The sequence below is a fragment of the Gopherus evgoodei genome, chromosome 4 (assembly GCF_007399415.2).
Source record: "Gopherus evgoodei ecotype Sinaloan lineage chromosome 4, rGopEvg1_v1.p, whole genome shotgun sequence".
Classification (NCBI taxonomy): domain Eukaryota; kingdom Metazoa; phylum Chordata; order Testudines; family Testudinidae; genus Gopherus; species Gopherus evgoodei.
In genome coordinates, this window is record NC_044325.1 from 109,846,623 (window position 1) to 109,871,662 (window position 25,040).

General features: G+C 44.2%; 1 protein-coding gene across 3 annotated transcripts in view; it reads left to right on the top strand.

Moving 5' to 3' along the window:
• Positions 1-20,443, top strand: part of TMEM86A (transmembrane protein 86A) — a 51,064-nt gene extending 30,621 nt beyond the window's left edge. The window contains exons 2-4 of one of the 3 annotated variants that reach the window (XR_004000103.1): positions 1,671-1,935; positions 11,742-12,705; positions 20,431-20,443. Coding sequence is in view for 1 of the 3 variants with exons in the window: in XM_030560543.1 (XP_030416403.1) it covers positions 1,671-1,935; positions 11,742-12,169 (693 nt within the window). In the remaining 2 variants the exon portion in view is untranslated. Of the gene's footprint in view, positions 1-1,670; positions 1,936-11,741; positions 19,709-20,430 lie in introns of those variants that run through there. The other 2 variants (XR_004000104.1, XM_030560543.1) reach the window with 2 other exon arrangements.
• The last annotated feature ends 4,597 nt before the right edge of the window (positions 20,444-25,040 follow it).

Below are 25,040 nucleotides of genomic sequence, written 5' to 3' on the forward strand. Positions count from 1 at the left end.
AGCTACATCCATTTAGCAGTGGCCATGGGGACAGTAAATAGAAACACTTGATCTAGGGCCTCCAGAAAATTAGGAATATTGAGAGCTGTAAATCCCTCTGTGGTGGGCATGAAGGTCGGTGCCTTCTGAGACAATTAGGGTACATGCTCACTGTGCTGAATACAGCCTCCTTATTAACACTGCTTGGAGACACACAATATAATCACCCCTGGCCACTTGAGAATACATGACATTTGTAAAAACAATGTGGAGTCCAGTGGCACCTTAAAAGACTAACAGATTTATTAGGGCATAAGCTTTTGTGGGTAAAACCCCCACTTCTTCAGATGCACAATGCATGATGTTTGTGTTTCTCATTTGTGGGCCAGAATCTAGTCTCAGTGACATCCGTGTAAAGCCAGAGTAACTCCATTAGAGGAGATGAAAGCAAACATAATTTGGGAGATTTTCCATGAGCCGTCACATATCAGTGGATGGTTGTCTGTCCACTGTGGGGTACTTTGTTTGTTTTAACTCCATCAATGACCCCTTCAAAACCATCCACCAATGGCTCTGCTGGAAGTTCTGCTGTGGGAGCTGGTTCTCTCCCAAGACTCCAGAAGCTGTCAGGCATGATTGCAGTAATAAACTGACAGCTGTGCCAGGTACCCTCCCTTTCCCCTGCCCAGCTGTGTACAGGATTGAAGATCCTTTTATCTCTTGGGTATAACATGGTTGGAGAGAAAAAAAAAACAACCTGATGTGTTTTTCCCTATGTGGCCTAAAGTGGAGAGAAACACTAGGCTATGGCAGCATAGCATAATGCTTCCCATCATACCACCCCACCGTTTAGAGATGGGCTCAAACTGGATCACACACTCAGACTTGGAATAAGTTTGGATCTGGACTGAGAACTTTGCCCTGTGGGACTCTCTTTATGGTGGGCAGAAGCTGGAACACCAAATCCAGATGCTCGCAAACACTGGGATAGCTCAGATCTGGACTCTGCGGCTCTCTCCCACATGCACTGTTTTTACCATGTATAGTTCAGCTGCTGCTCTGCCTGCTGCACTTTGCATCTGGGGTTACATAATGGGACCCTGACCTAGTCGTGGGCCCTCGCTGCTATTGCAGTGCTAATAACCCTCATCAGCATCTGTTCCAAGAGAATTTGTGTTTATGAAGCTGTGTGGGGTGAGGGCACGTCTATTTGATACCAGGCTATAACTCATGCTGTGGCTCCCAGGCCACAAGATTGGGGAAGGGGATGCTAAAGAGAGTCTGATCCAAAACCTATTTAAGTTGCTGTAAATCTTTTCATTCACTTTAGCAAGCTTTGGCTCAGACCCTCATTCCCCCCGCCCCCCCAAGGTAGTAGAGCATTTAACATTCTTGCAATGAGGAAGAGAAACCTACTTCTCCTCCCGCTTCCACTCAGAAGCGGACAAACTCTTATTTTTGGCACAGAGGTGCAGGGCAGCTCCTTGGCTGAACAGCTAATGGGAGTGAAGAGTGTGTTAGAGCTCAAGCAGCCTTTGTCTGATGGATAAATACTGCCAGTTGCAGGGGCTCTCTGAACTAGAAAGGAAGCAGCCTTTCAAAACCAAAGGGTGCATTCTACAATGGGGTTTATTGTACTGTAGCCTCTAATGATCCTATTGATATTTTTTTAAATGACTTGTTTCTTTTAGGTGAAGAGTGAAGGCCCCAAGCTGGTGCCCTTTTTTAAAGCCACTTGTGTCTATTTCGTCCTCTGGCTGCCAACTTCCAGTCCTTCCTGGTTCAGTGCCCTCATCAAGTGTCTGCCCATCTTCTGCTTATGGGTTTTTCTGCTGGCACATGGAATCAATTTCTTAGTCGCACATCGAAGCGCCAGTAGGATCTTAGCAGGGTTAATATTCTCCGCAGTGGGGGATGCCTTCCTCATCTGGCAGGAGCAAGGCTACTTTGTTCATGGTAAGTGATGCACCAGTTCTGAAGGGATGTAATAGCAACCAATTAGCAATGTAGTGCTGAATTTCTCATGCAGAGGGTTTATATATTTTTCATTTTTATTTAATGTTTAAGCCATTGTCATGGCAGTAGGAAGGACTCATCCCATGCATAAATCCCTTGCATTGAAATTAGAAGGGGTGCACCATGGCTGGGTATGACCCCTGTCGTCCTCTGTACTCATATTTCAAGAGCCTGGGGTTGGCTGGTAGCCATGTCATGGGGCTGGCCCAGGAATGATTCTCAGCATCTGTCCTCATCCCCTGGACTGTCAGGACTTGGGAATGTGGCAGAGGCAGAATGACCTGACATCACCCGGCAGTTGGCTGGGCTCTGTGATGTGCACTCCCAAAGCCCCAGTGTAAAGCAGCAAACAAGTGAAGGGGAAAGTGGATCCTCAGCATTCTAACAGGGAAGCATGTGAGTAGGGAGCAGGGTGTGGGCAGTGGTTAGAGTCCAGCACTTGGAACCAGAGCTAGGGTTAGAGTCTGGTGCCAAGGGAAACGTCAGAGCCAGAAACCAAGTCAGGAGGAGAAGCTGGAGTTAGAGTCTGGGGTAGGAGCAAAGACCTTTAGCAATGCAGGAACAGATGGTGGTCTGGGATAAGGAGAATAGGGACCAGAAACAGGAGTGGAAGTGGGGGAAGAAGTAGGCTTCTCTTCTTCATTGCAAGGCAGAAAACAGGAGTCAGGCACACAGGTAGAGTGTGTAGTAGCAGCCAACCAAGGATTCCTCTAGTCACTCAGACAACTTCCTATGCCTCTTTCTGGCTTAAGCAGTGCATCTGGGCCAATTAGTGGGGCTGGACATTAGACATCTCCCCCCAAATCAGGAGCTTTGTGGGCAGGGCTCCATGCAAGCTAGAGCTTCACTAGCCTCCTTCTCCAATCAATCATTCAGGTGAGCTGCTGGGTGGTGGCTGTGGTTGAGGCCTGTGATCCTCCAGTGCCCCTGGGGCTAGAGGTGGGTGATAGAAACCAGTAGGCCTTCCCCCAGTTGGAGATGTGCTGACTTGAGTCACAAGCTATCTTGAAAATGCAGGACTTTCAGCAAGCTTTGATCAGGTCCCTCTCACCAAAGGCTCTTATGCAAACTAAGCATTCTTGGCATAAAAGGGAAGGTCATCTCATGGTTCAGTAACTGGTTAAAAAGATAGGAAACAAAGGGCAGGAGTAAAGGATGATTTTTCACAGTGGAGAGAGGTAAATAGCAGGGTCTCCCAAGGGTCTATAGTGGACCACTGTTGAACATATTTATAAATTATTGGGGATGTGGGGGAGTAAACAGTGAAGTGGCAAAGTTTGCAGAGGATACTAAATTACTTAAGATAAGTCCAAAGTGGCCTGTGAAGTGTCAAAAGGATCTCACAAAACAGAGCGACTGGGCAATAAAATAGCAGATGAAATTCAGTGTTGATAAATACAAAGTAATGCACATTGGAACTCGTAATCCCAGCTATACATACAAAATGAAAGAGTCTAAATCCGTATCAGAGGGGTAGCCGTGTTAGTCTGGATCTGTAAAAGCAGCAAAGAATCCTGTGACACCTTATAGACTAACAGACGTTTTGGAGCATGAGCTTTCATGGGTGAATACCCACATCGTCGGATGCATGTAGTGGAAATTTCCCAAGGCAGGTATAAATATGCAAGCAAGAATTAGGCTGGAGATAACAAGGTTAGTTCAATCAGGGAGGATGAGGCCCTCTAGCAGTTGAGGTGTGAAAACCAAGGGAGGAGAAACTGGTTTTGTAGTTGGCAGGCCATTCACAGATTTTGTTTAATCCTGAGCTGATGGTGTCAAATTTGCAGATGAACTGAAGCTCAGCAGTTTCTCTTTGAAGCCTGGTCCTGAAGTTTTTTTGCTGCAGGATGGCCACCTTAAGATATGCTATTGTGTGGCCAGGGAGGTTGAAGTGTTCTCCTACAGGTTTTTGTATATTGTCATTCCTAATATCTGATTTGTGTCCATTTATCCTTTTCCGTAGAGACTGTCCTGCTTGGCCGATGTACATAGCAGAGGGGCATTGTTGGCATATGATGTCGTATATTACATTGGTGGAAGTGCAGGTGAATGAACCGGTGATGGTGTGGCAGATCTGGTTAGGTCCTGTGATGGTGTCGCTGGTGTAGCTATGTGGGCAGAGTTGGCATCGAGGTTTGTTGCATGGTTTGGTTCCTGAGTTAGAGTTCCTATGGTGCGGTGTGTAGTTACTGGTGAGAATATGCTTCAGGTTGGCAGGTTGTCTGTGGGCGAGGACTGGCCTACCACCCAAGGCCTGTGAAAGTGTGAGATCATTGTCCAGGATGGGTTGTAGATCGTGGATGATGTGTTGGAGGGGTTCTAGCTGGGGACTGTATGTGATGGCCAGTAGAGTCCTGTTGGTTTCTTTCTTGGGTTTGTCTTGCAGTAGGAGGCTTCTGGGTACACGTCTGGCTCCGTTGATCTGTTTCCTTATTTCCTCGTACGGGTATTGTAGTTTTGAGAATGCTTGGTGGAGATTTTGTAGGTGTTGGTCTCTGTCTGAGGGGTTAGAGCAGATGCGGTTGTATCTCAGTGCTTGGCTGTAGACAATGGATCGTGTGGTGTGTCCAGGATGGAAGCTGGAGGCATGAAGGTAGGCATAGTGGTCGGTAGGTTTTCGGTATAGGGTGGTGTTAATGTGACCATCACTTATTTGCACCATGGTGTCTAGGAAGTGGACCTGCTGTGTAGATTGGTCCAGGCTGAGGTTGATGGCGAGGTGGAAGCTGTTGAAACCATGGTGGAATTTTTCCAGAGTCTCTTTCCCATGGGTCTAGATGATGAAGATGTCATCAATGTAGCATAGGTAGAGAAGGGGCGTGAGTGGACGAGACTACAATACCCTCACAAGGAAATAAGGATAGTTCTCTGCAAACATCCACTCAATCTGCAGCAGCAGTAAAAAAAAGGGAGCAGAATGTTAGGAACCATTAGGAAAGGGGGAGAAAATAGAAAATAAGGTTGTTATATAAAGTCATTATACACCCACACCTTGAATACCATCTCTAAAAGAATTAGAAGGAGTGTGTGGTGGGGAGTAGAGAGACAGGCAATGAAAATTATTAGGAACATGGAATAGCTTCCATATGAAGAAAGATTTAAAAAAAAACAACCCCAAGTATTTATCCTAGGAAAGAGACAACTTAGGGGGTGGGCTATGATAGAGTCTATAAAATCATGAATGGTGTGGAGGAAGTAAATGTTATTTACCCCTTCACATAACATAAGAACCAGGGGTCACCCAATGAAATTGATAGGCAGCAGGTTTAAAACATAAGGAAGTAATTCACACAATTCACAGTCAACCTGTGGAACTCATTGCTGGGAATGTTGCGAGTTAAAAAAATAATTCTGGAGTATAGGTCTATCAAAGACTATTAGCTAAGATAGTCAGGGCACAACCCCATACACTGAGTCCCCCTAAACCTCTGACTGCCAAAAGCTGGGAGTGGGGATGATGGGGTGGATCACTCGATAAATTGCCCTTTTATTCTTTTCACTCCCTCTATAGCATCTGGCACTGGTCACTGTCAGAAGACAGGATACTGGGCTAGATGGACCATTGGTCTGACCCAGTGTGGCTGTTCTTATGAGTACCCATCAGCCAATTTTCTTCAGGAGCTGCTGACAAATTTTGTCTTGCCTCCTGAAATGTTTGAACTGAGGTTTTCAAAGCAGTCTGGGCTAGTGGTTGTCAACCTTTTCACAACCCTTTCCTATCAATGGCAAAAAAACAGCATTAACACAGAAGTAAGCTTGCCTGGCTGAGTTGAGCAAAGCTCATTCGGAAAACCAGGAAATGCAGAGTTAATGTTGCCCATGCAACTTTGAATATACCCTCTTTTAGGAATACCCTAATATGACCTGTTAACATAAGTTTACTCTGCCAACTCCACAGTTGCTGAAATGTAAGAGCTCTCCACCATCATTTACAACCCATTCACTTTCACCACGGAGGATTTTAGAGTACTACCAAGAGTTGAACTGTCGCACATATAAAATGTTAGGAATAGAAACCTTTTAGCTGTATTTCTATATTAGCACATGCACACTAAAAAAAAAAAGTACATTTTCTTAAATATGGTTCTCGATTTCTGTCCTCCAGAGATTCAGTGGGGACCATGCACTACTTTGGGTGAAACTCAACAGCTTGAGTCCATTTTTACTTGCATCACATTAATAGCTTGATCTCTAGCTCTGCAAAAAACAAAAAAACCAAACACCCCCATAATCCACACACCCTAGAAATTTTACAAAATGGCTACTTTTTCCAGGACTTATATCTTTGCAACCTGTCTCAAATGACTCCAAATTTGGGTCACTAGCCCTACCCCTTCCACCTCCCCACCCCACCCCACAGCACACCAGATTTCAAAGGAATCCAACTAAACATGTAGATTTCAGAAGATTTAAAGTGTGATCCTTAAAGAGAAATTGCTTCCTTAACCATTATGGCACCGCTGCACCACTATAATAGTGGGATCATCTTGAGACCAATTTCCCAAATATCTGGAATAGGTCAGTGATCCCATCCCACACATTTAGCAATATGGGAAGTGTGGTTGCAATCTCTTGACACCTGATTTAAGTGCCCATGTTGAGAACACATGGTCTAGGGGATTTGGACACATCTCCCATTAATTTCAATGGAATGGGTGTCTAATGCTCCTAGATGGCTTTGAAAATCTGCCTTCATATTGTTTCCCCCCTCCCTCCCCAAAAACAGGCTGAGGTCAAACATTTGCCATTTTGAGCCACCTCAGGAGTCTTTAATACTCTTTCCAGTGGTGACAGACAGTAGAGGAAGATTTCAGCTTCAGCCATTTTCAGACAAAGTGTCATGCACCACTACAGTTAATCTTTGACCGACGCTAGAAAAAGTAATTTCTCTTTGTTTAAAAGTTAGTAAGTCGGTGCTGGTTGAGGAAAAAAAAACCCTTTAAATTCAAAGCGTTGACAGCATTCTTTGTGGAAATCTCCATAAAAGTACATTTAGTCTTAGCAAACATTTCATTTCCATCTCTATAAATATGGCTGTCAGTCTGAAGACAGCTTTGGAGTTGGTCTCCTTTGGACTGCTGTTGGCAAGAGGAGTTTGGTAAAAGACGTTTGTGACTTTATAGGACGAAAGTCCTGATGAGCTCTTCTTGCTGTGCTGGTTTTGTTGCCTCATTTTTTACTATTACAGCCAACAGGGAGCTGTTTTCTGACTAGCATCCTACTGTGTCTAGCAGATATTTTGTAATTGAAAATGCATCTCACTTGATGACAGACATTTAAAACCAATGTGAAGTTTCTGGTCTCTGCTTATACTAGCCTTTTGCACTGGTGGCTAGAGACCCACATTTCAGATGGGGATGGAAGGCATAACAAAAGGGACTCTCGTTCACTCAGGGTATGGGTGGGTGGCTCTCCACCTGGGAAGAGACAGAAAGGTAACAGAAATCAGCCGCTTCCATTGCAGTTGGTCCAGAATGAAATGGAGAGTAAAAACAGATGCAGAGCGAAAAAGGCTGAATTAGCTGGAAATCTGGATTCCCAGATCACATTCTTGCACATCCAAGGACTTGATCTGAGCACATCTTGTAATGGCAATACACACGTACTGGAAGGCTGTTGAATGTTTGCGCTGCCCCCCCCCTCCTCCCACACACACTTTAGTTAGGTGGGGTGGGGCCTCCTGCCACTTCCAAATGCCTGAATGAGCTCTCTTGGAAGCAGCCCATTTTCTGTCTGTGACTAACCTCACAATTTATCACAAACCTCTTTCCCATCTCTGCTTCTCCTCTCGACCACCATTTTCCTTAGCAACGCCAGGCCAGACTCAGTGGAGTTACACTAGGAATCCATGTGATCCATGGTCTATCTTTTCTGTCAGACATGCACAGAATCCTGTGTCCATCTAGACCAGTCGTTCTCAACCAGGGGTCTGTGGGCAGGTTTCAGGGAGTCCACCAAGCATGGTGGTTGTTAGACTTGCCAGGGACCAGGGCAGAAAGCCAAAGCCTGGCTGCGCAGGACTACAGCCTGGATCCCCAAACCCCCCCAGCCCCAGATTGAAGCCAAAGCCTGGGCAACTTAGTTTTGCAGTGCCCCTGTGGCGTGTGACCCCAGGCAGTTGCCCTGTTTGCTACCCTTTGACGACAATCCTGGTTTTATATGCAGAAAAAAAGTTGTGGCACAGGTGGGCCATGGAGTTTTTATAGCATGTTGGGGGGGAGGAGGACGCTCATAAACCCCTGAGAACCCCTTATCTAGACCTTCCCATCAAGCATGTTTTCTGACTGTATGTATTATATTCTTTGATTCTCTATCCCTGGCTTTTCCACATAAAGCCATTGAGCCTCTTGGAGAAGAAACCTCTCCTGACACCTGCTCTAAAGTATCCTCACATCCCTTAACTTCCCCCTAAAACTGTGCATGAGATTGTTGTAGTATAAAAAGCTCTTGTCCTAGATCTTTGGTAAATTTCCCTACTTCTCATGTTTAGCTCATTAAGTCTTCCCTCCTGTTACCTGAATTAGTCCTGAAGCCATCATTTGATCTCTCTCCTCTCCCCATCCCATTTCATCCTTCTCCTTTAGTGCCCTGTCTCATCTATCTAACCTTGTGTCCTACATGTGGGCTCTGCCTCTCTCTACCAGTTCCATTCTGTGGATGCATCAGCAATCTGACCTGTAGATCAGCTGGACATAGCACAACAAGACACTCCCCAGTGCAGAGAGGGCTGTGCCACCTGGTTGAGTTGTTTTAGCCCAGTGTGTTGGCTTATGAGCATGACAGACATGGAGAACAAACTTCTCACTGGTGGATTTTAGTTGCTAAGAAGCTCCTGTTCCCCTTTTGCTAGGGCATCACGACATAATTTGCAGCTACTGGCCTGCTAGGGCACTCAGATTTCCAGATTCTTTTCAGTTTCATTTATGCATGAAAACATCTAGCCAAGTTAACAAATCTGTATGAACAGAATGGAACAACTTTCAGTATATGTAGGTCTGTGGGCTGAGGGTGGGAGAAGGGAGCTGAAATTGTTTTGGAGTCCATCATGTGAGACTGGCAAGACCAACTAGTAATCAGCACCTGCTGCAACACATGGTGACATTTCTTGTCAGATTGACTAGTGCAGAGGGATTAACATATGGGCAGTTCCTTCCTACACCAACATCTGGGATTTCTCAAGGGTGTTTTTCTTCAAAGGAAAGCTTGTTTTGTTTTCTCAGATCAATTCCACTCTTGAATCATTTGGGTCCTGCAAGTAGCCATAAAAAAAGTTGGCAGGTTTAACTGGTGTAATCCCTGAAATATGCTTGCTGCTTCCTTCCAGTTTATGATTCTGCTAGCAGTGGGTGGAGGAAGTGATGTACAGACCTGGATCCAGCTTAGGCCCAGATTGGAGTTTGGGTTTGTGGCTAAACAAGGCCAGCATTTGGGTCTGAATTTGGAGGCGTTGAAATCTTTGCTAATTGATCTCACAATATTTGGATTGCATCTGGTCTGGGAAAAGGTTCCTTCCAGTTTTGGCACCACCCAGAAATGAAAAAATAAAAAAAAAAAACCAAAAAACCACACAGCTCTTCAGGTGTGTACAGATCTGGGATCTCAGACTTGCCTTCTTCCACTCTGAAATTAAAAAAAAAATCGGTCTGAAAGACTAGAGTTTTGTTTCTTTCTAGTTGATCTGTAGAGTTAGCAGAAGTGGTTGGCAGAGCAGAATTATCCTCACTGTGACTGTGGGTACTTCAGGACATATTCCTAGGGCAGGAACAATCTGACCAGGGTGACACTCTACAGATGTCACTATATTAAGGTTTTCGGGGTTTTTTTAAATAAAAGGATGGGATTTTCAGAAGGGCTGAATGTTGGCCTACCTCTGCTTCCACTAAACTCACGGAGTTTTACCACTGGGAGCAGAATTGTGTGACTGTCTCAGATTGAAGTGTCACTAGAGGAGATTTTGGAATTAATTGATAAATTTAAAATTAACAAATCACTGGGACCAGATGTCATTCACCCAAGAGTTCTGAAATAACTCAGATGTGAAGTTGCGGAACTATTAACTAAGGTTTAAATCGGCTTCAGTACCCAATGACTGGAAGTTAGCTAATGTAACGCCAATATTTAAAAAGAGCTCTAGAGGTGATCCTGGCAATTACAGACCGGTAAGTCTAACGTCGGTACCGGGCAAATTAGTCGAAACAATAGTTAAGAATAAAATTGTCAGACGCATAGAAAAACAAACTGTTTAGCAATAGTCAACATGGTTTCTGTAAAGGGAAATCGTGTCTTGCTAATCTATTAGAGTTCTTAAAGGGGTCAACAAACGTGAACAAGGGGGATCCAGTGGACATAGTGTACTTAGATTTCTAGAAAGCCTTTGTCAAGGTCCCTCACCAAAGGGTCTTATGTAAATTAAGCTGTCATGAGATTAAAGGGAAGGTCCTTTCATGGATTGAGAACTGGTTAAAGACAGGGAACAAAGGGTAGGAATAAATGGTAAATTCTCAGAATGGAGAGGGGTAACTAGTGATGTTCCCCAAGGGTCAGTCCTAGGACCAATCCTATTCAATATATTCATAAATGATCCGGAGAAAGGGGTAAACAGTGAGATGGCCAAGTTTGCGGATGATACTAAACTATTCAAGATAGTTAAGACTAAAGCAGATTGTGAATAACTTCAAAGAGATATCACAAAACTAAGTGATTGGGCAACAAAATGGCAAATGAAATTTAATGTGGATAAATGTAAAGTAATGCACATTGGAAAAAAATAATCCCAACTATACATAAAATATGATGGGGGCTAATTTAGCTACAACTAATCAGGAAAGAGATCTTGGCGTCATTGTGGATAGTTCTCTGAAGATGTACACGCAGTGTGCAGAGGCTGTCAAAAAAGCAAACAGGATGTTAGGAATCATTAAAAAGGAGATAGAGAATAAGACTGAGAATATATTATTGCCCTTATATAAATCCATGGTATGCCCACATCTCAAATACTGGGTACAGATGTGGTCTCCTCACCTCAAAAAAGATGTTCTAGCACTAGAAAAGGTTCAGAAAAGGGCAACTAAAATGATTAAGGGTTCGGAGAGGATCCCATATGAGGGAAGATTAAAGAGGTTAGGCCTCTTCAGCTTGGAAAAGAGGAGACTAAGGGGGGATATGATAGAGGTATATAAAATCATGAGTGATGTTGAGAAAGTGGATAAGGAAAAGTTATGTTCTTATTCCCATAATACAAGAACTAGGGGTCACCAAATGAAATTAATAGGTAGCAGGTTTAAAACGAATAAAAGGAAGTTCTTCTTCACGCAGCGCACAGTCAACTTGTGGAACTCCTTACCTGAGGAGCTTGTGAAGGCTGGGACTAAAACAATGTTTAAAAGAGAACTAGATAAATTCATGGTGGCTAAGTCCATAAATGGCTATTAGCCAGGAAGGGTAAAGAACGGTGTTCCTAGCCTCTGTTCATCAGAGGATGGAGATGGATGGCAGGAGAGAGATCACTTGATCATTGCCTGTTAGCATCACTCCCTCTGGGGCACCTGGCATTGGCCACTGTCAGTAGACAGATACTGGGCTAGATGGACCTTTGGTCTGACCCAGTACGGCCGTTCTTATGTTCTTATGACTGTTTAATCTGATGTATTCATAAGTCTCCACCCACAGGTTCCTGACTGTGGTGGGCTACTGTGTTAGTTATTCCCATTAAAGCTCACACTTGCTCTGTCAATGCCTCTTTCCAGGTCTGCTGATGTTTGCCATCACACACATCCTGTACTCCTCAGCATTCGGGATGAAGCCTTTGGACCTGAAAGCCGGCTTTGTGATGACCCTTCTTTCCAGCTTCTGCTACACCTTCCTGTACTGCTACCTCTCAGGCCCCTTCACCTACCTGGTAGCTGTCTATATCGCTTTGATTGGCTTCATGGGATGGCGCGCCATTGCTGGCGTGCAGCTGTCCAATGATCTCTGGACTTGGACCAAGCTTTCGGCTTGTATTGGCGCAGTGCTTTTCATGGTGTCAGATTTGACCATTGCAGTTAACAAGTTCTGCTTCCCAGTGCCCTACTCACGTGCCATCATCATGGCCACTTACTATGCAGCCCAGATGCTCATTGCACTCTCAGCTGTGGAGAGCAGGGATGAAGATGACTTCAAAAGGAGGAATTAGACAGGACACCAGCAGGCTCATGAACTGCATGGATTATAACTGGGGTGCTGTAGCAGCATTAGTCGCTGAGGGATCTCTCTATCTCTCAAGGTGCATTGATGATAGAGATTTTGCTTCTTTGAAGCATTTTCTTTGGGGATTTTTAATCTGACTTTCCTTGAATGTCATTTACTTCAGTGTGGAGACCACATTGGAGAATTTAGACTGCTCCTACAATAGCTGCTCATTGACCTTTTCCTCTTGGACGCTTCAGGAGTCCTCTTTAATACCACATCATATTTGTTAATCTTGAAGGTGGTTCTGAATGTTATGGAAGGAGAAGGCTAATTTAAAGAGACCATGAAAAGAGGCTAGGCAGGTTAAGAGGCTTGCCTTTGACCCTGGAACATGTCCAAATCCCAGCTAAGGTGATAGGGTGACCAGACAGCAAATGTGAAAAATCAGGACAGGCGGGGGTGGTGGTAAGAGGAGCCTTTATAAGAAAGGCCCCAAAATCTGGACTATCCCTATAAAATTGGGACATCTGGTCACCCTAGGTGACAATGAGTCTAGGTGGTGACTAGACTAGATCCCACTTGTGGGCATTACAAAGCCACCACACAGGGTGCAGCAACTGACTGTCTCTGCTCAAAGAAAGCCCAGGAGTAGCATAGCCGGAGGATAAGTAGTGCAGGTGAGGGCTGAAGTACATTGGTAAGAATTGGGTGGTGAGAAACTTGCACTGTACCTGATTCTAACCAGGACTCTTCTGAATTCCAGATTCATGCAACTTCCTATTTAAATGCCATTCAAAGTTTTTCTGCCCAATATGAATGCTGCTGAGCATTTAGTATGTGATACATTTTCAGCAGCAACTTCAGAATGCAACAACATTCCAAACTTTGAGAAAATGGGAAATGAAAGGCATTCTTTAAGCAGGCGGGGTTATGATGAAAGGAGACATGCATCTAAGTTAATGAGCAGTTTTAGCAGGCAACTTTCAGCATTTGCTGTGTTGGCCTAGGGTAGTCCTGTGGCCGTGTGCTGAGATACATGATGGAACAATGGATCTGTCTTTCAACATCAGACTGCACCCCATTACCAGTAGCTTTGTTGACTGAATTAATAAGCCAGGCAAACCTCCTGCACCTCCTCTGTAGGTGTTGAGAGCTCTTGAATCAGTGACAATGCTTGTGTCAACTCCAAAACAAAGGCAAAGTATTAAAACACTATGGGATATGGCATACTTTGATCACTGTGAAGTTACTCCAGACCCAAGTTTATGGATGCATCATTAGTGGTAATAGGCAATTGTTTTAACTGGGAGCTTGGTAGCTTTTCAGGGAAACCTATTTATTCAATTAAGGCCAGTATATTTGTGTATGTCTACACACTTGACCCAGTACATAGGTGCACAGTAGTATGGTATTAGTAGCCACCCTATGCAACCTGAGCTGGGGTATTCTGTGCTTTGCCCCACACCTTGGGAGATGCATTCCACTAAGGAATCAATTTATTTCTTCTGTGCTCACATTTGTCCATAATGTGGGAATTGGGAGACTGGAATTTTTCATTTAAGCATTTATTGCTCAGTATGTACAGCCACTAAGTGAGAATATCTGCATATTTGCACATAATATTTAATATGCCCCTTACTCAGGGTATTTGTTAGCATTTTCCTCTTACCTCCAAAGCCAGCTACGTAGAACAAGTGTCTGTTTGTTTTTTTACCAGTCAGTGGCAAAGCAGCAAGTTTGTGCCGCTTGACTTTGCAAAGCCCCCTTGGAGGCAAAGCTACCTGAAAAGAACAATTCTGTGCATTCAAACCAACTCACCCCATTTCGCCTAACGCCCTGGAGCCTATAATAAAATCAGAACCATTAGAGATGGGAAAACCAATTTCCTACCAACCCAAACTGTTTGGCCATCTTATCTTCCCCTCTGCCATAGCAAGGGTATGTCTTCCATTAGACTCTGTTAAGGATTCTGGTGAGGTATTTTTAATTTCAGAGTTATAATGTTACTTTCCAATAGTTCCTTCCCTGCTGCATGCTGGTTTTAATTTATTGGGGGTTGCTCACAAGTGCTGAGCTGTTGCTGCCCTGGATTTTTCTTTGACACATGACAAATGGATGGGGAGGCATTTCCTATGGATGTACACTAATAGTGCATCGAGGGGGCTTTCCTCCCCCTTTCCCAAATCTGATGGTGTCCCTTCAATGTTTATTTTGTGGCTCTTCCTCTCATTGCTCAGACAGGTACTCACATGAGTAGTCCCACTGATTATAATGAGACCACACAGGTGAATAACTGTTCCTAAATGTGAGTGAGGAGTTCACAAGTGGGCCCTGTCAGAGGGTGCTCTACTCACCACAAGATGGCACCTCCTCCTGGTGGTTCTGAGGATTAGCTCTGCCAGACCAACGCCTCTTCCCATGGTTGCAATCCACCTCTCTGTCTGCAGCCACTCTTTCACTCCAGGGAGCTGCTGCTTCCTCTTTGAGATTCAGCTGTCCAACCAGGTCATTAAGTGGCTTCTTCTTCCACTACAGTCTTTCAAAGTCTCCTTCCACACCCACTGCCCTCACAACATCACTTCACCAGTCTTCCTCTTCACTGCCCTTAGCGCTACCACTCTGCAGTGGTTGGTAGGGGAACCCAGGCCCACCGTCTATTCAGGGCTCCAGACCAGGGCCATATAGTGAATAGTTAAGGCCTAATTCTGTACCAACCTTACTGCTCTCACCCTTGGATTCCTTCCTACTGTGAGTGTTCTCCCCTACCTCTGGAAGTGGGACAACAGACTTTCTCCCTACTTACCTGCTTATACCAGCTCCAGTCTCCTGGTTTTGTAGAAGCCCCACCTGTCCTCTCACAGGTGATCTTCCTTCTAATTAGCTTCCTCCAGTCTATATCTCCCATTTCCAGCCTAATTTGGTTGATTAGGCTTGACTAGGCCTAATTCAACCCTTGCAGAGTTAGCGTGGGGAGTACATCTCATCACAGGCCCTATGCCGTGAGAACTTTGTTTTTGCACCTGGCATTTCTGAGATTGATCCTGCAGGTTTCTTGAAGGCCAGTTGCAATGCCCTGACTAAGGACTGTTTACAGGACTGCAGCTGCACTGATGCAGTGCACAGTTGTAGCACTTAGTGAAGACACTATCTATGCTGACAGGAGAGTTCTCCCATCAGCGTAGGTACTCCAACTCCCTGAGAGGCAGGCTTCTCTCGCCGATGTAGTGCTGTCTATACCAGCAGTTCAGCTGGTTTAACTGCGTTGCTCAAGGGTATGGATTTTCCACACCACCGCATGACGTAGTTATGCTGACATAAGTCTGTAGTGTAGACCAAGCCTCAGTTTGTGCCGCAGCCCTGCTCACTTCACCCCCTGGAATCCAGTAGTAGTCACTTTAGTTCACTTTAGTCCTGTAGCCTTTGTTCTTTGGGGGTTTTCCCAGCACTGTTCAAAGGCCGCTCCTGTTTTCCCTGTTATTAAGATATTGAAAGTAAATGGCAGGTTTTTCTGGACCGTATATGACACACACAGATGCTGGTCAGCTCCAAATTTGTCCCCAAAGTAGAGTTAATAATGGTATCCACAACTGGTGTAAATGGGCCATTGCTTCCTGTGGAACTTTGCCAATTTACATCAGCTGTAGATTTGTCCCACAGTTTGCAAAGCCCTTGGGGCTAAAACGTGCTATCTAAGTAGCAAGACAATATTAGTAACTGAATGATCTGTGCATTAAGTCCATGAATTGAAGGAAAATGGTCTTTATCAGTGACTGGTTGCAAGGGTGAACGCACCACCTGTGCCAGGGAAATACTAGATGGGTGAGCATCTCCTAAGTGCAGCACCCTCTTCTCTTGTGTGTCTGTCTCAAAGGGAGATGCTGGGAGAGAGGCAGGCACTGGTAGAACAAACCAGACTGCAGTGTGTTTAGTTAGAGAGCCACATGGGTGAGCACTCCAGAGTCTCTCAACCAACCCCCTCATTTTATATTACACCCAAACTCTTCCGAGCCAATCACACTGATGCGGTGGCATTGTTTTGGACTCTTACCTGAAATTGATGCAGTTTAGGAAAATATAATTCCACTTTGATTTAACTTCCTATAAAATATGTGGGCCTCCATTCTCTGGTGCACCCAAGGAGTGCTTGGCACAGGCCGGAGAGGAGGCAAAGATCTCCTGAAGATACTTTGGCACCTTGCCAAATCTGTAGCCCTCTGGCCACATGGTCGGGCTCTAGTGTAAGTTGAAGTGGCCTGAAAGCTATTCTAATGTATGCTAGTTGCCAGTGGTCCTGTGCAGTAGTTCTGGCAGCTGAGGGCTGCCATAATATAAGGGAACGCTGATCATGCTCCCTGTGTGTGTGTGTGTTAGCAACAGAGGACAGCTTCTGCTCCTCTCCTTGGCTTGGTGATGCTCCCACAAATCTTCCTTCTCCTTGGCTGGTGCAAAGAGCCCTCCTTCCTGTGTTATAATTTAGCTCACAGAGTAGCACTGAATCCACGGGACAACTGGCAGAGTAATGCACTATTCTACCTGAGCACAGCTGGCAGGACCAGTGGGCAGTATTAGCAGCAGTGCACGCTAGGCTCCTGGCACTGAGAACACCCCACACTTTCTTTACTGAGTAGTTGTCACACCCATCAGTAGCACAATAGTATTATTTAGGCTTTTGACTTCCATTGAGTTCAGTGAGGATCTGTACCTTCCTTCCAAAGACTCTTCATATTTTAGAAAATATAAGTACCATTGCAAAAGGCTGAGTTAACAATAGTGCCCCTCCAGAAGTGTCTGCTGCTTTATAAACATACACCATAAAGGTTAACTGCATTATTGAGGGGGAAAGCATTGTAAATAGCACAAGCCCCTGTAATCTCCTCCCTCTAATGCTGTTGCATAGTATTGCCAGTATTCATTCACTCAAGGGATTGCTTCTGCTAGAGGCACCAGCTATAGGAGGTGTGCAGCATCTCCATTCATCAGTTTTGCTTATCTCATGATCTGCAGCTTGGCCCCTGCATTGCTGCTCTTTGTGGATGAAGCCCTCTTCCTGCCATAGAGCCAGCTAGAGAAAATATGCATGTTCAGTGCTATAACCATCGGCTAGGGCCAGTGCGAGCAGGATGAGAGTGAATGGCTAATTTAAGATTTAACTCTCTCCTGGACTATGTCACTTTGGCATATCTATTCTTATCTTCTTCAAGGATTTCCCCCCCATCCTGTAAGAAACACTGACATGCTAAGTAAAGAGGCTAATGGCTACCTTCATTTAATGTTATAACCTCCCCCTCTCTGAGGTAGGAGGGTGTCCCTTTCTTCACCTCCAGAGAGTATTATTATTCAGTTTCGTGAAGCAGTTTTAATGATTTTTCTGTAATTTTTTTCAGTTCGGTTTATTTTACTATCTGCCAATCTCAGGCCTTGATCCTGATGATGATTGCAGGGCGTTCAGTGGGCGTTAATAGGTGATCTGTCATTTTGACATGAGGGAGCTAATGTAATCTGAGCATGGGCACTGTAAAATGCACTGCATCTGTTGTGGGCCTGCGCTGGAGAACTCTGTGAGAATCAGTCAAGGGTTGCTCAGGATGTCTCAGGCTCAGGCTGTTAGAGAGAGTCACCCTGGTCTCTTGCCTGTCTCCCTCTCCACATCCCTTTAATCCACATTACTTGAACAAAACCCTTTTTTCCTGAGAGAGCCTTTCTTGCTGGGAAGAGGCCAGCTGCTATGAGCACAGATTTGACACAGCCAGCTCTAATTCTTCTGATTAAGCCTGGGAAACATTGACCAGTTGCTGGGGGAGGTGGGCATCTGTATTAGATACTGTTTCCTGGGACAAAAAAACAGTTCAACACTGGTAAAAGCAATCTGGGATTTGAAAGGTGGTGGCAAAGTAGGAATGGAGAGCACACAAATGTCCATCTGAGTCTTTTCCACTTCCTTCCTTCCTCTCCCATTGTCTCTCTTTGCCTTTTACATTTGAAGGTATTGTTCTCCTTCCCTTCCCCCCACTCCAAACACATACATAGACTTTTCCTTTAGAAGCAAAATCTTCAAGGATTTTGTTCTCGAAATTCTTGTGCATAGTTAATTGAGGTTATATATACAATACAAACCACATCTTCCAATACTGTACTAGCCATTAAGTGCCAGCAGATCCACTAACTCCTTCTTCAGGGAGACTAAGAATGTGTTGAGTCTACTTGTTCTGCCTAGCCTTTACCATATATAGGACCCAACTCTGAACTCCTTTGCTCACAAAAAGCTCCTCTTGAAGCCAATTGGCCTGATTTTCACCTCACACCATTTTTATACTCCTGTAACTCCATTGGGCTGGACTGGACCATACCAATACCACTGAAATCAGTGGAGCTACACTGGTGTAAAGCTGAAGTGTTGAGGAGACTTCAGCAGAGCCATTCTTGATTTACACCAGTGTGAGATCAGAATTGGGTTAAGTGGGCCTTTAGTATTTAATAGATGGTTTAGAAGAAGGACTAGAAGGCTTTCACTACCCGCCCCTTCTTTCTAATGTAGCTGTTGGCCTTGGAGGGGAAAGTGGTCAAAACAGAGCCAATATAGAGCTCAGTGGCGGATGTCTCTTTCTCTAGTTTGGGTGCATGGGAGTGCCGAATTGCCTAGTTTTGGCATAGAGAGAGATATGTTCTTTTATCTGGAGAGGCAGCAGAGCTCAGTGGTCTGAGCCCAGGACAGGATGTCTACAACTCCTAAATTCTGAGCCTGGCTTTGACACCTGTTCCTTTTGGGGCCTTGGTTAAATCAGCTGGTCTGAAAGGATGTAATTCTCATTAAAGTCAATAGAGGTATGCCAGTTTACAGCAGTTGAAAACCTAACTCTCTGTGTCTGTTCCCCCTGTACACCCCCCCCATCTATAAAATGCTTACCTACCTCACAGGGGTGGTGTGAGGATTAGTGCATGTTTGTAAAGTGCTTTGAAAGGTATAAAGCACTAGATAAGTGCTAAGTATTATTGTTATACTATAGTATTCAACATTAAAATGCTTCTAGGAACATGCAGAAATTCACTTGAAAAAAGGTGACACGAATAAATGCCTTTTCATGTTTCAGTTAGATTTCTGCATCAGATGGAAAGCAAATCAAAATAGTCATTTGCATTATCTATTAGGGATGAGCCCAAGCCAAAATTCTGGACCCAGACTTCAAGGGAAGTGTATTTTTAACACGTCTGAACTCGGATCCCAAAATTGCAAATGGTCTTTAGTCTTTCTAAAAGTCAGAAGCAAAACCTCAAGATGTGAGCACTACGTCCCAGTTTTGCAACTCGGGCTCATCTCTGAATGAGCAAGAATAAGACTGATCCAGCCAAAACAGACTATCCTAACTCTAACTTGATTATTGCTGAAAATGTCGAAGTTGAAAATGCTGTGGTTCTGTTCACCTTTTCTCATGCAGAAAGTCAATTATATTTTAAGGAATGAGTTACAAAAGAGCAACAGAGAGTCCTGTGGCACCTTGAAGACTAACAGATGTATTGGAGCATAAGCTTTTGTGGGTGAATTGCGTCTGACGAAGTGGGTATTCATCTACGATAGCTTATGCTCCAATACATCTGTTAGTCTTTAAGGTGCCACAGGACTCTTTGTTGCTTTTTACAGATCCAGATTAACACAGCTACCCCTCTGATACTTGAGTTACAAAAGAGAGATTTAATTTTCTTTGATCATAAACTTTATTGACTTTAAAGCCAGTGGAGAACGAATGCTCATTTTGGAATTAATTCCTGTCCCACTGTATGTAGGGTGTATAAGATTTTCCAGATGAGAATGTGTTTGTATAAACAGCTATTGGACTCAGAACAAATCTATTAACAGAATTATGGCTCCAAAATATGACTGGATCTCTCAAATAGAATAAATTGGCATAACTCTATTGATTTCAAATCAGGCTCCCAAACTCTAAATTATTTTTTCTAGTAGCACCTACAATGTGCTAGGTACTGTACAAACACAAATGAAGGATGAAGCGCTTACATTCTAAAAATGTGTGTATACCTGTGAAATGGACCATAATTCTCAAGCAGTTAAACTTACAAAGGCAAATACAATGCAAATTTTTATTGTTTCTTTAAATGTTTGAAAGATATTTGTTTTCTTAGTTTGTAGGAAGTTCCGTTGATGATGTATTTTTTTCCTTTTAATGTAAAAATATAAAAATTATGTCTCTATACTTATAGATTAAAAAAATTCAAAAAGTGGCCAGTTGGCTGAAATGCCAAAATTTTTAGTGGCTTGTATTGTGTTGTGGTGACACCAAATTGCTGTAGAAATAAACTAATTAAAAGAAAAGGTGGATGAAGTACAGGCGTGATGTACTGTGGCCAGTGATAATTTTCTACTTCAGAACCCTTGCAAGTAACTCTGTGAAAGAGGGGGTTTAGGGCCTGCTTCTGCTCCAATCATACATCAGTGGGAGCAAGATCAGAGCCTAGGTTATATTCCTACTGGCAGTAAAATAGAGAGACCATCAGGAAATTTAGCACCAATAAGGAAACCGTTATCTTGGCAACCTAATTAAAAAACAAAAACCAAACCCCTCCCACACTGGTTACTTTGTTGAATCAGGACAATTTAGAAATCCAGGGCCCAAACCTGCAGTCCTTACTCAGGGCCTATGCAAAAATAGGCCAATTTTGTTTCCCAGATAGGACTGTTCATGGAGTATGGTGCTATTTGCTGTTGGGAAGGTTGGTAGAATCTTTCCCTCAGTGAAAAAATCCCATTGGGATAAGTGGTAGTTTTGTCTGGGTAAGGACTTCAGGATCAGGCTACAAGTCCTGACCTGTTAATCTCAATGACTCCTATATGAACTGAACCTCCTGTGTTCTGGTGAATTAAAGGCAAAACATATTTAAAGATTTTAATACACAAATCAAGCAGCTCCCCTCCTCCATTCACAGTCTGAGCACTTAGCCATGTTTTGAAGTTACTAGCACTTAACTAATCTCTTTTGCCATCAATTTAAAGGTCCCCACATGCAGTATGGACACTTGATACTATCTTTGATGCATTTTTATGTATTTTTTCCTCTAATTTCTTGTATGTGTACCAATAATTAAAATATTAATTTACTTGATCATTTTACTGCATAGCTGAAACTACTTTTTGCTTGTTTTCCTCTTTCCATGACAGTTTCATCTTGAAATGCAGGTCCCGAGTCAACACTGTGCTACTTCAATCGAACCCAAGTATAACTCCAGTTGATGGAGCAGACCTTCAGCTAATGTACAGTGTTGTAGTTCTATCCAGTGGAGCTATGCCATTCTACTCCAGCTGAGGATTTGGCCCAGTATTTTTTAGCCATATTTGATGCAGTGAAATAGGATGGCTAATGAGGCCAAACTAGCTTTCTATCACCTATGAAAATGCTACATTTGGGGGAACCATTTTTTTGGTACAACACAGCCACAATATTGCACTGATTTATGTTTGTAAAGTTAAAGCATGCAAGCCCCATTTGATTCCAGAGGCCTACTCAGATGCTTAAAAAGTTAAGCACATACATAACTCTTTGCAGGATCAAGGCCTAAAGACTTCTACATTAACCCACGGGAAAATTTCCTGTCAATTTGGGAAAAAAAATCCTGCGAGCACCCTTCCAACATCCTCCCTCCCTCAAATAAAGTGACCCATCATTGGGGAATGAACCAATGTCACCCAGGAACTTTGCTGCATTGTTTCCAAAGTAGCTGTCACATCATTTAGCATCATCAGAAGGTGCCATGCCTTTTAATTTGCAAACTGTTTTAAATATTTCCAGCCTTGCAGGGATGGTATGTCCCCTTTCAGCTGGGCTCTCTTCCCACTCACCAGCACACTCCAGGTGGCACATGGAATGTAAAATACTCTCAACCTGCAGAGAAAGTTGGAGCACATGACCAGTTGGCATCGTGTTTATCTTGCAACAATTTCCTGGAAAGATTAATGCTAAACTGGAAGAATAGGCACAAAATCAATTGAAGCAGTTCATAGCTATTATAATTCTTAATCTGGCTTTAGCCATAGCAGCAGCGGCAGGTAGCTGCATATAATGAGATTAAAATGCCAGTGACTGAAGCCATCGTGTTTCTTTATTAGTTCTTAGGGTTTGATCACACAAACACTGAAGCCAACCCAGGAGTAGTTTCGTTGAAATCTGGGGGGCTCTTCCCATGAATAGAGTTATACATGTGTTATTATTATCTAAAGGTCTGCCCCTGCAAATAGTATCTTTCTTTGATTCCCATTTGTCAGCTCAACAGTGATGATGGGGCCAAATGAAGTCTTTCCACCACTTTCTATCTTGTATCAGCTTCACAGCTGTGTTCATCTTTAAACCTTCCCTGTGTCTCAATAAATATTGTTTATTTATTACAATCTAGCCTTTTTGTTAAGTAAGAATAAAGAACTTTATAATATATTACAGAGAGGAAGGACGGGTCTCCTCTGAGTTGTTGTCCCTATGGGTGCTCCTCATGAGGATGCACATGCACCCGTGCACTCTGGAGTGGAGATATTTTGTTGCTGTTAGCAGCATCCATAGGTCCATGCCTGCATCACGCTTCCTTGTACTCCGGTCTGAGGGCATATAGGAAGAAGATGACCTGCACCACGCCAGTTCCTTCTCAGAAGTCTCTAAGGTGTGCTACCTTGCTGAGGCAGTGCCTTCTTTTATACTCTTTTTGTTTTCCTATTATTTCCTATTATTTTATTGGCACAGTTTATGCTTTGGGCGGCTCCCCTGCCTTTTTGATTTGAGGTCAGAGCCCCCTTTTTTCCTTGAGCCTTCTTGACCAGCAGCTTTCCTGGTGGGTTATACCCAAGACTCAGGATTCAAGTCTTGCCAGACCTGTCACAGGGCTTTTCCCCTCAGCGATGGGCACTTTGTCTCTGATGCCCTGGAGAGGCTCACATCCTGTCCAAGTGTAAGATTTGCTCTGGCTTCAAAAGCAGAGCTTAAAAACTAAGGAAAGACCATTTAAAACTGCTCTTTATGGAGTGCTTCCCTAGACATGGAGTGTCCCTTTCTCCCCCTAGTACACTGGCCTCAGCCATGGAGAGTGCTCCAGAGATTTCATTAGCTCTGGCTCCATCTACCAGAAATCAGGGGACAGCTTTGATCTCTCAAAAGACTGTCAAACGTAGGAGATCCCACTTCCCTGACAGACAGGCTAAGTCTCTGCTTAGATGTGGGAGCAACAAGGAGACCTCATATCTCAAAGCAGGTACTGGTGAGACTCTTATCAGTCTCAGCAGCAAGGCATCGGCACCACCAAGGAAGACTCCTTTCATGAAGCCACGGACCAAGAAACCCACTGCCAAACAGCAAACAGTGGTCTCGTCAGTACCAGAACTGGACACTTCCACATGGAAGGACTCCTCGAAGAGCATGGACTCTTTGAAGAAATCATCTCACCTGATACCATCTACCATCACCCAGATTTCTCCTGAGTGAGTTTATCATCAGTACCATCTCCAGTATCACTGGAGGGCTTTCACCCATAGATGCAATCCTCAGTCTCATAGTGACTTCCAGGTTCCTCCTTCATGAGGACCATCATGTCCTGGAGGAACCCGAGTGCCCCCTACTGAGGGGTACTGGGAGGACTTTCCCACTGGCACCTGTGTACCAACTGGAACCAACATCCACTGGTACTGCTGCAGCCTAAAATAAAGACTCCACCAGTACCATCATGATTGCTGGATTGGCTCCGGATATCAATCCGAGCCTCTGGTACTGACTCCTTAGCTCCACCACTGAACATGGAAGAGGATACTTCTTATTCAGATGTATCCATTCAAGGCACCATCACCTACCCATTCCACTCTATATTCCTCAAGTTGTTCCCACCCTGTATCCCTCAAGGTGTTCCCTGGGGACAAGATCCCAGGAACCAGCCAATGGGTGGCCCATCAGCCATGGCAAGAACACCCTGGGGGCCCTACTCCTTTTCCTTACGCCCTTCCCCAATGGGCTTTTTGGGGACCAAGTCTACAGATTACCCTCACACAAGAGCACTCACTAAGATTCTCGGCCACCAACACTTTAGGGCCCTCCTCATCCTCCCACCAGAAGAACAGGAGCTGAGAATAGAGGAGGCGACATTACCACCCTTTTCATCCCTACATGAGGCAACCATTCTCTGCCAATCTATGCAGATGATTTCAAAGCCTTATCCTGCGGACCCACCTTCGCTTCCTTGCTAAAGTTTCATCAGCGTTCCATATCAATCAGGACATTCAACTAATTGTCTTTTATTCCAAACCTCACTCTTTGAGGGAAGAGACCAGCCTCCATACTCTGCTTGTAAGAAGAGCTCTGACTTTCTACCTACACAGGACTAAACCCTTCACGAATTCCACCAGCCTCTTCAATTCCTCCGCAAAGAGGATGAGGGGGTCACTGTATTTCCACGCAGGTATATTCTTGCATGCTACAAATCCTTAGGAATGCACCCCCCCTCCTGAAGTCACTGCTCATTCAACTAGGGTTCAATCCCACTTCCATAGCCCTACTTAGAAAGGTACCCATCAAGGTAATTTGTAAGGCAGCCAACTGGCCCTCTGTTCACAGGTTCTTTCAACATTATGCCTGAGTATATGTCTCCAGAGCAGCCTTTGGTGAAGCTGTTTTACACTCTGTACTAAATTTGCCTCCTTAGCATCCTCCTGTTCATTGAGGTACTGCTCGGGGTTGGGGGTTGTCTCCTGACTTGGAGCTCTCACAGGGACAAAAACTCGAAGGAGGAGGAGAGGTTGCCTACCTTGTAAAGCAACTGGAGTTCTTTGAGATGTTTTGTCCCTATTGGAGCTCCACCATCCACCTCCTTTCCCCTCTGCTTTGAGGTTCTACCAAGCT